The 13,901-nt window shown below is 48.8% G+C and overlaps 6 protein-coding genes across 8 annotated transcripts; 2 read left to right on the top strand and 4 right to left on the bottom strand.

Moving 5' to 3' along the window:
• Nucleotides 1-707: 707 nt before the first annotated feature.
• Nucleotides 708-4,863, bottom strand: H257_06028 (hypothetical protein). The gene is made up of 4 exons (XM_009831094.1): nt 3,297-4,863; nt 2,379-2,600; nt 1,681-1,973; nt 708-1,353 (listed from the first exon to the last, which is right to left on the bottom strand). Exons 1-4 carry the CDS (start codon nt 4,836-4,838, stop codon nt 804-806), a joined length of 2,607 nt encoding a protein of 868 aa, XP_009829396.1. The 5' UTR covers nt 4,839-4,863; the 3' UTR covers nt 708-803.
• An 818-nt stretch (nt 4,864-5,681) lies between these two features.
• H257_06027 (hypothetical protein) lies at nt 5,682-6,917 on the top strand. The gene is made up of 2 exons (XM_009831093.1): nt 5,682-6,300; nt 6,354-6,917. Exons 1-2 carry the CDS (start codon nt 5,704-5,706, stop codon nt 6,639-6,641), a joined length of 885 nt encoding a protein of 294 aa, XP_009829395.1. The 5' UTR covers nt 5,682-5,703; the 3' UTR covers nt 6,642-6,917.
• A 422-nt stretch (nt 6,918-7,339) lies between these two features.
• H257_06026 lies at nt 7,340-8,861 on the bottom strand. 2 transcript variants are annotated; one of them, XM_009831091.1, is made up of 5 exons: nt 8,617-8,861; nt 8,414-8,544; nt 8,281-8,350; nt 7,930-8,239; nt 7,340-7,853 (listed from the first exon to the last, which is right to left on the bottom strand). In XM_009831091.1, exons 1-5 carry the CDS (start codon nt 8,830-8,832, stop codon nt 7,498-7,500), a joined length of 1,083 nt encoding a protein of 360 aa, XP_009829393.1. In that variant the 5' UTR covers nt 8,833-8,861; the 3' UTR covers nt 7,340-7,497. The 2 variants fall into 2 exon arrangements, with proteins under 2 accessions (XP_009829393.1, XP_009829394.1); XM_009831092.1 differs by having other exon boundaries at nt 7,340-8,239.
• Nucleotides 8,862-9,034: 173 nt separating this feature from the next.
• Nucleotides 9,035-10,555, bottom strand: H257_06025. 2 transcript variants are annotated; one of them, XM_009831089.1, is made up of 7 exons: nt 10,338-10,555; nt 10,161-10,291; nt 10,027-10,096; nt 9,901-9,972; nt 9,771-9,855; nt 9,570-9,719; nt 9,035-9,507 (listed from the first exon to the last, which is right to left on the bottom strand). In XM_009831089.1, the coding sequence occupies exons 1-7, from the start codon at nt 10,542-10,544 to the stop codon at nt 9,185-9,187; spliced, it is 1,038 nt and encodes a 345-aa protein (XP_009829391.1). In that variant the 5' UTR covers nt 10,545-10,555; the 3' UTR covers nt 9,035-9,184. The 2 variants fall into 2 exon arrangements, with proteins under 2 accessions (XP_009829391.1, XP_009829392.1); XM_009831090.1 differs by having other exon boundaries at nt 9,035-9,719.
• A 146-nt stretch (nt 10,556-10,701) lies between these two features.
• On the top strand, nt 10,702-11,664 carry H257_06024 (hypothetical protein). The gene is made up of 4 exons (XM_009831088.1): nt 10,702-10,740; nt 10,804-11,007; nt 11,074-11,230; nt 11,283-11,664. The coding sequence occupies exons 1-4, from the start codon at nt 10,735-10,737 to the stop codon at nt 11,579-11,581; spliced, it is 666 nt and encodes a 221-aa protein (XP_009829390.1). The 5' UTR covers nt 10,702-10,734; the 3' UTR covers nt 11,582-11,664.
• Nucleotides 11,665-11,976: 312 nt separating this feature from the next.
• On the bottom strand, nt 11,977-12,963 carry H257_06023 (hypothetical protein; the record flags this gene model as incomplete). Its single annotated transcript, XM_009831087.1, has 3 exons — nt 11,977-12,168; nt 12,219-12,398; nt 12,844-12,963. 3 exons carry the CDS (start codon nt 12,961-12,963, stop codon nt 11,977-11,979), a joined length of 492 nt encoding a protein of 163 aa, XP_009829389.1.
• Nucleotides 12,964-13,901: the final 938 nt, after the last annotated feature.

The raw sequence follows: 13,901 nt of genomic DNA, 5'->3' as shown, positions 1-13,901 counted from the left end.
GTTGTGGTTGCTGGCTTTGGTAAGGAATAGTAACGTTAACTATAACCACGTTGAATCCCCAGTGTGTACATACATATTGTAATTAATACTTCGAAGTATAACGTTATGTGACGTTTAGTACACATGCTCCAACCAACGAGGGCGAAGGTTGGGGGTGAGGGTGATACACTTCCTTAGTACTATGCTTCGATATGCTATTCGAAGTAGATTGACCAAAATATATTGTCGATTCACATGTCAACCCGGGTTTGAGAAGATATTAATGTCGACAACGGAAGATGATATTATTGTCGATTTTCTTCAAATTTCCCAATTTCTATGGTTCATCCAACGAAGTGATAATCCAAACTCACAGTCAATTAACCAAGCACAAACTGGGCGGAGTCATCTGATTGGTTCGAAATCCAAAATGATATTGTAGCCAATCAGAGACAAGTAGTTTCAGAATTCACCAATGGGAGAGATTAGTGTTGGTCAGGAAATTCATACCGAATCTCCAATAACGTTACTCGGAGTACCTGGTATATTGTGCTTTCGAGTGAAATTTCGTGTTGTGGTTTCTCGTTGGAATTTAAATCGATTTAATTGGCTACTTCAGATGAGCTCAAAATTATTAGCCAATCAAAACCTTCTCAATGAAATTCAACCAATCAGATCGATTGTGGATCGGTTTGGTCGGCGCGATTCGATTGCACCCCCTCCCCAAATTTGTATCAAAACGTCGACATGTACTGTAGTTAACGTTAGTCGTAGTAGTAGTACATATACAGGGGACAATAGATAGTGCTGCAATCGAGCCTCTTCTATTTCTTGCTGATGCGGCGCTTCTTGGCCGGGCCAGACCCGCCGCCCTTGATAAGTTCGCCGCCTTTGCGCACTTGTTGGTTGAACGTAGCATTCTGGTGCTCCATCCACCCGCGGATCTCTTTCTGTTTGGCGTCCTTCTCGGCGCGCCATACGTTGTGCTCTTCCGTGCGCTGGCGGCTCAGGAACGCCGCGTCGCGCTTGAGCTCGCGGCTGGCGCCCTTGCGCTCCCGCTTCACTTGGCGCTGCAGCTGCTTGAGCTGCGCCTTGTCGCGCTCCATGGTCTTGTCTTTGCGCATGGCGTAGTTCTCGTCGAAGCGCGGGACGAACGTCGGCAGCACCGTCGGGGCATGCGCTTGGAGTCGCAACGGCCGGCGCTGCTTTAACGATGCGTCCGTGAGCTTGGTCAGAAGCGCCAGCGTCTCCTCCGCTTGCACTTTTAACGATTTGGCTTTGATTTGCGACAACAGGGTGTGAAGGGGCGCAAACAACTCGACGAACGACGCGACCGACGCGTACTGAGTGGCCGCCAGTCGAATTGTTGTCAGCCTACGATGAATAACAAGCAAAAAAAAGCATGTGAGGTTTCAAGTCCATGATATTGGGCATATGATGGTTGAGTTTAACTCAACTCAGTCGAACATTGGAAATGATTTTTAGCCAATCACGTGGCAGAGACACACCGACACTCAACATGACATTGGTTGGTGGTGAGAAACACCAAAATTAGTGTGATGATGCCCAAGTCATAACAAGGAATACAGGAATCACTTTGTACTACACGTCATCGATCCATCAAGAGATTGGTCAAATCGCCACACACAAGGCCATGGTTTGGCTGCAAGGGGACGTTGTAACCACATGAGAAGGACGTACGTCGAGTGGAAGATGGCGGCAGAGACGGCGGCGGCGTCCAATCCGTCGGTGGCAGCATCCAACGCCAGCGCGGGAAACGTCGTCGCTTTGGACTTGACAAATGCCTTGAGCGGCGCGACAAACCACGCGTCATCAGCGTCCTGCGAGTGCACCAGCGCGACGATTTCATGCAAGCAATGCACAAGTTCAGGCATGAATTTGCCCTTTTTTGCTGTGATTTGGAGCGACAGACCCGCGCAAAACAGCGCGCGGCGCACATGGTCGGCGCTTTCCAGCGTTGCTCTTGACAAGCACTACAATACAAACACTACTTTGTCACCAACTAACTCTATATCACCAATTAACTCTATATTTGTCGATTCGAAATTGGAGTGGGGTTCTCTCAATCGAATGAGCAGAATAACCAAATATATCGACAGACAATCGATATACGACCAATCAAAACCCACAACACGAATCAAGTAGCCAATAATCAAGTTCACTCTTGGACCAAGTCAACATCGAAATAGTGTGTGAATAAAATTAGTGTGTCATTGGCCGAGGGGTATTTACAAAAGTCAGGAAAAAGAATCGATAGATTTGGCACAAAAATTCCAAATTTGGGGTTAATAACGGACAATAGCACCAACTAACTGTATACACCAGCCACTAACTGTCTATATATATACATGATATATATATCAACCACTACGACGTACTTGGCCGAGCACGAGTTCAATGGGTGAGATCACATTGTGCCGCAGATCCGTGACGGGAAACACATGCAGCGCCACCCGCAGCAGCAGCAAGTCGCGCATATCGGGCCAGCAGTTTTTGGCCGTTTTCTTGGCGAGTGTTGCCACGAACTCACGAAAGACAGTGCCGGCTGCATCGGGCAGGTCTTGGGCGAGGCCGAATACGTGCGTTGCAATTGCATCCGCCTACAAAACGAACAACAAGCAAGTCAACACAGCTGCTCCTCCGCCACCAGAATATACCCATACAATTTCAATCGATTCGTTAGTATACGAATAATATTGTCGATTTGATACAAATTTGGGCAGGGGTTGTGCAATCGAATTGCGCCGACCAAACCGATCCACAATCGATCTGATTGGTTGCATTTCATTGAGAAGGTTTTGATTGGCTAATAATTTTGAGCTCATCTGAGGTAGCCAATCAAATCGATTTAAATTCCAACGAGAAACCACGCCACATTGAAGTGTGGGGGTGCTCTGCTGCTCGCTCAATCAAATAAGCAGCAGAATAATGCAATCGATCGACCAATCAAAAAACAGGCACACAATTCAACTGGCCAATCAAATCCACTCTTGGACCAATGCACAGCATTGAATTCGTGTGTGACTACAGATATAGTCGTGTGAAACGACTGGTCCACTTGTACATTCAAACAATGAAAAACAAGAATCGACTGTTAATTATAATAATATAGGACCAAGATATAGACACTGTGAATTATAATCATATAGGACCAAGATATAGACACTGTGAATTATAATCATATAGGACCAAGATAATATAGACACTGTTAATTATAATCATATAGGACCAAGATAATAGAGACACTGTGAATTATAATCATATAGGACCAAGATACGAATAACACATTTACGTACATCGAGGTGGTTGCGCTTAAAGTTGGACGCGAGTTTCAAAAACGTCCGCACAAGCACAGCGAAAAAGGTTTTCATCTTGGATGGGTTGTCGGCATGCAGTTTGGGCGAGTAGAACGCGCGGATACGCGACACGATCGTGCTGCGGGCGTCCACTGTAGGACCATACTGGGCAAACAACCTTGACAAGTCGGCGGCTGATTCCGGACACGGAAACACAAACGGCATCTCGTTCGCCGCTTCTTGCCGCTTGACAAGCGCCGCCGCCCGCGCTTCTTCGTCTTCTTCTGATTCTTCCTCTGATTCTTCTGATTCTTCCTCTGCTTCTGATTCTTCGTCTTCTTCTGATTCTTCATCTTCTTCTGGTCCCGATTCTTCTTCTGATTCTTCTCCTTCTTCTTCATCTGCTTCCTCTTCTGCTTCTGAATCGTTTTCGCCTTGAACGCGTTGCCGATACTCGTCGTCAATTTGAAAGTCATCGACGAGCGAGTCGTCCGTAGCGCGCTGTTTCGGCGGTAACAACACGAGCTCGGGCTCGGACGTTTTCGCCTTGTGTTTCTTGCGGTGCTTTCGCTGGTTTGCCTTGTCATTTGTTTCTTCGTCTTCGCCGTTCATGCGCGCCACACGCTTCTTCTCCAAGTCCGCGAGCTTGTCGTGCTCCTTCTTGGCGAGTTCCTCGGGCGACAGCTTGCGCTCCGTGGCCTTGGCCTTGGCCTCCATCGCCAGTTCGCGCGTCATCTTGTCAAACTCGTCGAGCTTTTCCCGCGGCCTGTCCTCCTTCTTCGGTCGGAACTCCAGAAGCGCCTGAAAGTCGGCAAACTGCGCGTCCAACTGCTCCGTGGTTTCGTCCTGTGTCGCCTTGTACTTTTGCTTCTCGGCTTTGAACATCTTGGACTTCATCATCACTTCCTGCATGATTTCTTCGTGCGTCTTCTTGCGCTCGGGCCCTTCCACCGCCGTTCCGTCGTCCCCCCCCTTGTTGTCGCCGCCGCCGCCGAAATGCAACTGGTTCACAATGTCCCGTCCCAATTTATGGTCGAACGCGCGATCTTCGTCGTCGTCGCTGCCTTCGCCCGCCATGTCGATGTTGTCAAAGTCGTCGATCTTGGACCCGCGATGTGTCAACAGCTCCTCTTCGCGGTCCGACTCACCGTCGTCGTTCAAGTTGAACTTGGCGGCGTTGCGCTGCTGGTACTGCCGCTTGCGCTCGGTTTGAAACCGGGCAATCATCTTGTCCTCCAACGACATGTTTTCGTTCTGTTCACCCAACCGACGATCTTTGTACTCGTTGTTCTTCTTGCGACCTTGGAACTGCTTGAGCAACGTCGACCGGCGGCGTTCTTCGGCGTCCGCGCGCGCTGCCGCCACGTTCCGGCCTTGTCCTTTCACGCGCTTACCCAGTACTTCGTACTTGGACTTGGAGTTCTTCTGCACATCGAACGCATTGCCTCCTTTGCCCGTGCCCTTGCCGAAGGACGCTTTGAGGCCCTTACCCGGACCCTTCTTGGTACGACCCACCGCTTGTTGCCGCTCTTTCTTCCCCATCTTGTTGCAACTTCAAATACAAAATCACCAACCAAATAAATGATCATACAGAAACACCAACCAATGCACTGCGTTTCATTCATTGGTGCATTATTGGGACATTTTTAGCGAATCAAATTCATTTGCCTACAAGACGAGGACATTTCACGAATGTGATGGATTGACGACACGATGCTGCAGGAATTCAAGGCGTTCATGACCAACCACAACCCCTGAAATCGTGCCTACGTGATGTCATGATGGCAACAGTAGTAAGTTACTTAACTTCAGTACTTTGTGAGTTTGCGGAGGCTACACTAGTGTTTACAGTGCAGTGCTCCTAGGTAGTAAGTACTACGACAAACCAGTTAGTACTAGAGAAATCCCCCTAACTTACATTCACCGAAAACTAGTACTATGTAGTAGTACTAGTATCTATTAATAGCCCATTTATATTCGAGCCAACTGAAGTCGCAACGTTTGATCCTCGGCCCCATCTCGTCACCTCCTCATCAACCTTCTTCTGTAACCGGGTTTCCCGATTTCCCGCAGCCTCTTGTGCATCACAGCTAGTAAGTATCCTTCATATTTAGTAGGTAACTTTTACTACTGGTATACTACAAATACTACGTACTATTGTACTTCGTAGTAGTACGGTAGTATAGACTACGTACTTGAGTAGTACTACTAACGTTACGGTAGTATACATTGTATATTAGCCTCAGGTGGGAAGCAATTACTCCTAGTAACTCGCCTAACGTTAGGACCAATTTGATTTAAAAATCAAATCTTAAAAGACATGGAAAGTCTGAATTTTTAAAAAAATCAAGTCTTGTGAGTCATTCTTCTATATCCGGATAACCAATGATATCGCAAATTGGAAACCATGGCGACATGGCGGGTCGCGCGGACGAATGACTCGTCGGGCGTCGCGAGTGCGCTTCGTCCAAGCACTGGCTATCGTGAGGATATGATTCGACGTGGCGCGATCCCCCGGGACTTTGTCGCTGAAAACCGCAAGCTGGTCAAGCAGAAGCAGCGCGAGTTGCAGAAGAAGAAGGAGGAGGACGAAGTGCGCGCAAAAGCGCAGCTAGAGCGCGACAATTTCAAGATCAAAAAGTTTACCAAGTCCCGAAGAGGAGGCTCCTCGTCGTCGTCGTCGGTGGGGGACTTGGCGTCAGAAGCTCCGAGCACGCACAGCAGAATGTCTCGGAGTTCCCATCGATCCGCCGTGGACGATCGGTTAACTAAGGCACGTGTCCCAACCCAGGCAGAACTCAGGCAGCGCGAGGACGACCTGAAGGAGATGACGCAGCACCTCCGCAACAAGAACGTCGACTACATCAGCACGAATGCATGGCATGTCATCCAACAGACCCCCAAGCGGCTGGACCCGTCGCCGGCCGAGGTGCGCGATTCAAAAGCAAGGCGGCACCGCAACTTCGGCGAAGTCCCAGGGTATATTCGAGCTCGTAAAGCAGCGGTACATCGTCATACCATGCTTGCATGTGTCTATCATATCATTCTATGTCGTAGTGGGCCAAGGAGGAAGGCGACCGACGCGCGAACCTCCCCGATCCCGACTGTCCCCCTGGCATGGTGCTCATGCCCGACGACGAGCGGGTGGCTACCCTCGCGACCCTTCGTGAGACCCTCGAACAGACACGGCGGCAGCTCCAAGCGCTCCCATTACGCATCGAAACCCTGAGTCAGATCCGCCGCAAGACCGCCATCGATTCGAAAATGCAAGAGATCGAAGACGCAATCGTCGTTTTCGACAAGCCCAAAGTGTTCATGCTGCCCCCCACCACTCTAAGTGCCTAGTTGGCCTCAAACACTCACATTTTTCTCCATGATATGACGCCTCGATCTCCCCAAATACGTCGAGATCGACGATTCAACGAACCAGACTTCATGGAGGTATGAGCCCCATGGGGGTTGCACTTAGATGTCCGACGACGAATAGCAGTAGTTTAGTAGTTATAGAGGGGGGACATTTCAATCGCTACGTTGTTAATCGACGTTATTGTACGGAAGTTCCCCGATACAAGGGATTTGGTAGTACAACGTTCCATATCAAGTGGAGATCCCATACGAAGTTAATTCAATTTAACATTAAAAAATTGTTTATTTTGTATAAAAAAATATTTAATATTTATTATATAAAACTGTACGTGCCTCGAAGGTTCAGTTTGAAACTCGATTTGGCGATATCCATACGTTTCTTTCGCCTTTACAGGTTCACAGTTCATTCATACTTGAAGTACGATAAACTTTAATATTAGTACTGCAGTATTAATACTAATACTTCGAAGTACTATATAATACTACTAACAGTAGTATTTTACTCGGAGTATATTAATAATATTACTAAAGTTACTATTATAATAGTATTCATTCGAATCAATCTTTACCCAAAATGTGGACTTTTATGCTGATTCTTTGCCAAATCTATCGATCAATTCTTTGACTTTTGTATGACACATCGTCCAGTATTAATTTCAGTCACACACTACTTGGGTGTTTTGAATTGGTCCAAGAGTGAACTTGATTGGCTACTTGACGCATGTTGTGGGTTTTGATTGGTCGATCTTTGATTGTCTGCCGATTTGGTCAATGATTGGCCACCAACCACTCCAATTTCGAATCGACTTGACAATGCTATATGTACAATGCACGTTTAATCCAACGTTTCAAAGAACCGCTGGACGTCGTGCGACGACAACGTGCCAAATGCAGCTTGGTCAATCACGGGGCGCTTCTTGGCCTTGAGCTTGAGGTTGTAGCGATGCCATTCCGATCGAAAATGCTCGCGGTAGAGCGCCGTGTCGACGAATGCTCCGCCGCACGTCGAGCAGGGGCGGCCAACGGGGGCCGGCGCGGCGGACGGCGTCGTCGATGGAGGAGGCGGGGCCACGGACGGCGCGTCCGCATTCAGGCCCAGTCGCTCCGTCTTCTTGGAGATCTCTGCATCGATCGAGTGTTCGCCTTCTTCATGGCAGCTCAGCTCGAGCACTTCCAACGACCGAGAGCCATCTACAAACATACGCGTATGGTTGGGATGGTTGTACGACGTGCTAAGCAACGTGTCCATGAACGAAAACAACAGTACCGACGTTGTCGCCGTCGTTCAAGACAAATGCATCGAGTCCGCGATATGCGCCGGGGTCGATGAGGCAAATGAGCCGCAGCACGTCGGACGTGCCCTTTTGCTCCAACACGGCGGCGTTGTGCTGCTCCAGGTACTTCTTCATGGCCTTGCCGTCTTTCGCAGGCACCGACACTTGGACTTTCATCTTGGCGCGTGTGATGGGCATGTGGTCCTGCAGCTTGCTGATCACTTCGAGCGCCTGCTGCTTGGCGCTGCGATTCGGGATCAACGAGTAGTGGATCTCCTTCATCGCTCGCTCGATCACGGAAAACTAGACACACGATAAGATCGACGGAAGGATAGATTATGTACAGGGTAAGGACGGTTGGACTCTGGGTTGACGCATTTCTCGGCGACAATGGTCGCGATCTCTTGGAACAAGCTACACGTATGCCGATCATGAGGTAAGAAGGGTTCAAGCAAGACATGGAACACTGAAACCTACGACTGGTTGAACGCCGCACGCTCGCCGTCCGACACTTGCAGTTCGCCCAGGTCGATGATCAACTTGGCCACTTCGTCCACGTCGTCGGTGCCAAACACCTTGCGCATATCGTCCGCCGTCGCTCGCTTGCCCTGGACGATGTATCAACAGCGGCCATCATCAACATGAAGGAAGGATCCATCGACGGGGCGTGGTGGCAGTACCTTGGACACGTTGACAAACACATCATGGGACTGCAACACTTCGTCCAACTGTGTCTCGATCTTGTTGCGCCAATTCACGACCTTGTTCTTGTAGCACGCCACCTCGAAGCGGCATCCTCCCTTCTTGAGTCGCACGATGGCCACATTCGTCAGTCGCTTCTGCCCCTTGGGCTGCTCCACTTGGCTACGTTGCCGTCCAGTCGACGAGTACGACATGCCGGAGGTAGATCGATGATCAAATTATGCAACGTCCAAACGCCCAATGCTATTTTCCCTCAAAATTTGTAAAATTTGAATGAAAATTCGGTCGCAATATTATGATGAAAATTAATCTACACTTGTACAATGTAAGTAAGGACGTGAATATTTATTTTACGGAGGCACGACATTTTTGAGAATAATGCAAAGTTTGTGAAAACCCCAAACTACGAGACCATCACTTATTATTAAATAGAAAGAACTCGCCCAACTTGATGGCAGAAGAATCGGTCGGGAATGCTGATACAGTTCCAGACTGCTATGTGGCAGAGGAGATGCCTACGACGAGCCTTCTTGTGACTTGGTTCATTCAATCAAGGGATTCAAAGACGCGTTGGACGGCGTCTGCGTCGAGCGTAAGGAACGTCGCTTCGTCGACTATGGGCTCCAGTTTGGCCTTCATCTTCAAGTTGTACCGGTGCCACGTGGATCGAAAATGCTCGCGGTACTGCGCAGTGTCGGCGAAATGTCCGCCGCACGTGCTGCATGGTCGTGTACTTGCGGCGGGTGCGACGACGACTGCCACTGGAGCAGGTGGTGCTTCCATCGCCTGCATAATGACAGGTGTTTCATTCGGGAGGTTCACGTCATCTCTGTCGAGAGGAATGCACTCCACCACGCGCAAAACTCGACCTACAACATACACATCATTAGCTTTAGGTTTCCAAGCAACGATGATGGATAGTGTGGGTTACGGGTAGCATGTTCGCTGACAAATGCTTTCACTGCTCCAAACACGCCAGGTTCGATCAAGCATGTGCATTCCAGAGCGCCGTTGGCACCGCTGTGTTGTTCGAAGACGGTCGCACCTAGCGATTGCAGCGTCGATTGCATGTGACGTACATCTACATGATGGGAATATCAGAAGGACGAGATCATGGAGGACATGGAACCACCGGTGGAGGCAACACTGACGTGGACTTTCATGGTCGCTCGAACAATTGGCATTACTTGTTTGAGCTGCTGAAGAACGCCCAGCGCCTAACAGCATCATGAACTTCGATGGATAATGGGGGGATGATGTACCTGAATGTCCACAGGTTCGTGAGGTGTCAATGCGACATGGATCTTCTGCATCATTTGTTCGATCGCCGACATCTACAAGTTCCCATGTCAGGGTGTGTGAAGATGGAGATGATGGTGATGACGGACGGGATACGGTCGCGAAATCTCGGGATTCACGGACGTTTTCGCAATGACGGACCCGACTTCCTGGAACATGCTGTATGGATAATGCATTAGACCGACTGGAGTATGGAGTATGAAGGTGAACTTGGTTGATCAACCTGTCGTGTTCGGCGACACGAATGCTTTCGGACACGTGGATTGCCCCCTTTGTCATGATGAACGTTGCTACTTCGACGATGTCTTGGGTCCCAAACACACGTTGAATGTCCTCGTCGCGGGCTCGCTTTCCCTATGTACATGTGATGCTGGCAAAGAAAAAGTGGGGCGTGGTCTACCCGTGAGACGTTGTCGAAGATCGCTTCTGACTGCAGCACGTCACTCAAGTTCGTTTCAATGCCACGGCGCCATTCCACGAGCTTGTTCTTGAAGCATGCCACCTCGAAGCGACAACCTCCTTTCTTGAGACGGACGACGTCGATGTGTTCTAGGCGTGCCTGAGACAGCGGCGTGAACACGCGTTGGCTTTGATGGAGGTACCCCATCGCTTCCAAATACTGCAAATGCTCTACAATTGCAACGTTGAACGCAATGTCCGGATAATGTAGTTGGCATCCGGAACAAAATCAATTTAATGACAACCCCACGAATAGAAAAACCAAGGTAAGTTTGGGTCATTTAAAATATAATCAATCTGTCCATCCGATTGGCTACGTACTTCACACCACGATCAACATGTCGGTAAGTCTGCGTCGGCGACGAAAGTGGCGGCGGACGACCATCTCACCCTGCTCATGCCGGTAGGACCAACCCAAGAAAGGTGTGGCGAACGTAACGCGCAAGACATGGGACAAAGCGTTCTTCGAGCAACAAGCGGCACTGCGGGCGTCTGGGGCGTTGGAGGAAGAGGAAAAGAAAACCAAGAAAATCGACCTCGCGCGCGAGGAATTCCAGCCGGCAGCTGAAGATGCCGCTGGTCCTGCGGGTTCAGTACGAGCGTTCCTAAAGGTATATCCTTTCTCGATCGCTCGTCGGTAGCATATGTCTGACGTGAATGGACGGACACACATGTAGGCGCGGACGAAAAAGGTCGAGCTGGACTCCAACGTCGGGAAGACCACTGTCATCAAGCCGGATGATGCCATGCGAGCCACAGGATACTATTGTGAGGTGTGCGAAGTCACGCTAAAGGACTCCATCTCGTACATCGACCATGTCAATGGCAAAAAACGTACGACGTTCTTCGTTCGATTCGTCTGGGGTCCTGCTGACATGTCCATTAGACTTGCGAAAGCTTGGCTTCAGCATGCGCGTGGAACAGTCCTCTGTCGCGTCCGTAAAGGATCGCCTGAACGCCGCCGCAAAGCGAAAATGGGACCCGGAGATCACAAAGAAGCTTGATGCTGTTGAAGCGTACGAGAAGAAGTTGGCGGCGCTGGACGAAGAGGCTCAGGCCAAGAAGGCCAAGAGGAAGGAGGCCAAAGCGCCGACGCCTGCGGTTGATGTATTTGCTTCTGCCGAAGAAGAAGCCATGATGGCTGCGATGGGGTTTGGAGGGTTCAACTCGACCAAGAAAAAATAAATAGGAGCTGTGATTCATCGATATTTTGATTGATTTTCACCAATCATTTGCAAGTTTGGATGAATTTATAGCCAATGAGATTGTAATTTGTTGTGAATATCAAAGCTATTATATCCAATCATGCGAGCGCATTCTGACAACCAGCATGAGCATACACAAGTGTAGACAAAGTGGACAATATATTAGAGCCAATCAAATATTTTATCTGGTTTTCGTATAACGTTAGTCTATGTGGTACAAAAAATAAAGGAAATAAGGGGGAAATGAGCACACAGCCAGAACTGGCGTGGCGGTAGCCCCCGACTACTACAGCTACAAGGTTGGCGACATGCAGTACAGTACGTGTAAAAGTTCAGGCAAGTGTGTGGACGGAAATATTCTAAAACTAGATATATTTATGTTACAATTGAGCCAACTTCGGCATTCCTAACCCAGTAAGCTCGGTTGGCTTGTAGGTTGTCCACACAGCCATCCAGGCCGCGGAGGAAGCCATCCATGAGGCGCCACAGAGGAAAGCAGAAGCCATCCATGAGGCGCCACAGAGGAAAGCAAAATAGGTCGATGAACCCAATGTTCATGCGAGCTTGCTCGGGCAAATCCACTCTCGCGCTCATGTACGCATTGGGCCGACCCCCACGTTCATCTCTTCTTCGTATTGGGCATTGAACTCTTGCATGAGCGACGTGGACCACCGCGCATGCAGCGGCGTCGCAAGCGCGGGGTTGGCAATGTCTGCGTTGTGCACAATCGCATTCAAGAGCAGTTGCTTGTCTTTGTCAAACATCCCATGGCGAAACGTGTCTGTCATTTCATTCCACTACAACCCCATGGAACCGATAAAAAAAGAAGACAACAACCCAAGTAGTACTGTATATATACTAGACCATTTTTCAATTGACTTGGACATTTTCTCGATGGATTCGGACAGGTCACTATTGGATTTAGTGACGTGCCCATTCGAATGAATGAGTGCCCAATGGATTTGGTACCCACGTTCGCTGTGCCCATTGAATTTGGCACGACCCCCTCGTGTGCCCATTCGATATGCCCATGCGCCTTATAGAATTGGTTTGTACCCAACCAAACAACCTTTAGATCCTTCAAAAGTGTCGTGCACTCTTTACAGTTGGCAATTGCTTCTTCTAGAACATCGGAGGGGGGGGTTCTACAATTCTCGCGCGCTTTTCGTCACTAGCAAATCTTCCGCATGACAGTCAACCACGGTGAACACAGCACCCGAAACGCCACCCAATCGAACGTACAAACGCATTCCGCTGTCGGCCAAGAAGCGCATAGTTGATGCGTTCAACAACGCGATGGACTGGAAGCGCGTCGCTCAAGCGAACGGCGTCAACATCAGCAGCGCACGAAATTGGCTGCATCTGGACTCATTGACGCCGAAACAACGAGGTATGAAAGTCGAGTCTACTCGATCTAACATTATCATGTAGGGGGAAACAAATATCACGACTCCTGACGGAGGAAAACGTCGACATGCTGCAAAGTTGGGTGGAGCATGACGTCCAAATCACGCTCCAAGAGATCAAAGATCGATTGGCGCTTGATTTGGGCATCGAGGTGTCCACATCGACTTTGCATCGTGAACTCGACAAACGTGGTGTTCACGTACAAGACGGTTCATTATGAACCCTTGCAAATGTTTTATTTTCATCCTTTGGATGATTTATTGAATTCATTTTTGAGTTTTCCTAATTGAATGCAAGCACGACACTTTTGAAGGATCTAAAGGTTGTTTGGTTGGGTACAAACCAATTCTATAAGGCGCATGGGCATATCGAATGGGCACACGAGGGGGTCGTGCCAAATCCAATGGGCACACCGAACGTGGGTACCAAATCCATTGGGCACTTATTCATTCGAATGGGCACGTCACTAAATCCAATAGTGACCTGTCCGAATCCATCGAGAAAATGTCCAAGTAGACCTCTTGACCAATGACTGTGTGTGTGGCCAAATGACTTGTATTTTCGAAAATCATGGTGTGATATTGCAAATAATTATGGATTGAAAAACGTGTTCAGTGAATTTGAAAGTGACCAAGTGCTTAACTAAAGTAACAAGTGATTTTGTAAAGGAGGTAGTGCTTTTGAAAAACACACACAATTTGACCAAATACTGTAAGTATCGACAATTAATTCTTTAAATCTGAATCAAAAATTACTACCGACAGAATCGTCAAAAAATTCGACACCTTGGCTGACATGGTCATTCTCCCCATTAGGAAGAAACAAATCCAAACGACGTTTGCGCTTTTCGCGATATTACTGGCACGGCTGCCCTTTTTTTTTTCACCCGACGA

The sequence above is a fragment of the Aphanomyces astaci genome (assembly GCF_000520075.1).
Source record: "Aphanomyces astaci strain APO3 unplaced genomic scaffold supercont1.11, whole genome shotgun sequence".
Classification (NCBI taxonomy): Eukaryota; Oomycota; class Saprolegniomycetes; order Saprolegniales; family Verrucalvaceae; genus Aphanomyces; species Aphanomyces astaci.
This window is presented reverse-complemented; position numbering and strand designations above follow the sequence as displayed.

Excerpts from the sequence above, each read along its gene's own strand:
- H257_06028 (XM_009831094.1), bottom strand. The coding sequence starts at position 4,838 with ATGGGGAAGAAAGAGCGGCAACAAGCGGTGGGTCGTACCAAGAAGGGT. Across the intron at positions 2,601-3,296 it reads TTAAGCGCAACCACCTCGAT|GCGGATGCAATTGCAACGCA; the intron begins GTACGTAAATGT and ends TTCGTTTTGTAG. Across the intron at positions 1,354-1,680 it reads GCCGCCATCTTCCACTCGAC|GCTGACAACAATTCGACTGG; the intron begins GTACGTCCTTCT and ends TATTCATCGTAG.
- H257_06027 (XM_009831093.1), top strand. The coding sequence starts at position 5,704 with ATGGCGACATGGCGGGTCGCGCGGACGAATGACTCGTCGGGCGTCGCG. Across the intron at positions 6,301-6,353 it reads TTCGAGCTCGTAAAGCAGCG|TGGGCCAAGGAGGAAGGCGA; the intron begins GTACATCGTCAT and ends TCTATGTCGTAG.
- H257_06026 (XM_009831091.1), bottom strand. The coding sequence starts at position 8,832 with ATGTCGTACTCGTCGACTGGACGGCAACGTAGCCAAGTGGAGCAGCCC. Across the intron at positions 8,351-8,413 it reads CGTGCGGCGTTCAACCAGTC|CTTGTTCCAAGAGATCGCGA; the intron begins GTAGGTTTCAGT and ends GCATACGTGTAG. Across the intron at positions 8,240-8,280 it reads AGTCCAACCGTCCTTACCCT|TTTTCCGTGATCGAGCGAGC; the intron begins GTACATAATCTA and ends TCGTGTGTCTAG.
- H257_06025 (XM_009831089.1), bottom strand. The coding sequence starts at position 10,544 with ATGGGGTACCTCCATCAAAGCCAACGCGTGTTCACGCCGCTGTCTCAG. Across the intron at positions 10,292-10,337 it reads TCTTCGACAACGTCTCACGG|GGAAAGCGAGCCCGCGACGA; the intron begins GTAGACCACGCC and ends ACATGTACATAG. Across the intron at positions 9,973-10,026 it reads AGATTTCGCGACCGTATCCC|ATGTCGGCGATCGAACAAAT; the intron begins GTCCGTCATCAC and ends GGGAACTTGTAG.
- H257_06024 (XM_009831088.1), top strand. Across the intron at positions 11,008-11,073 it reads CAGTACGAGCGTTCCTAAAG|GCGCGGACGAAAAAGGTCGA; the intron begins GTATATCCTTTC and ends ACACACATGTAG. Across the intron at positions 11,231-11,282 it reads CCATGTCAATGGCAAAAAAC|ACTTGCGAAAGCTTGGCTTC; the intron begins GTACGACGTTCT and ends CATGTCCATTAG.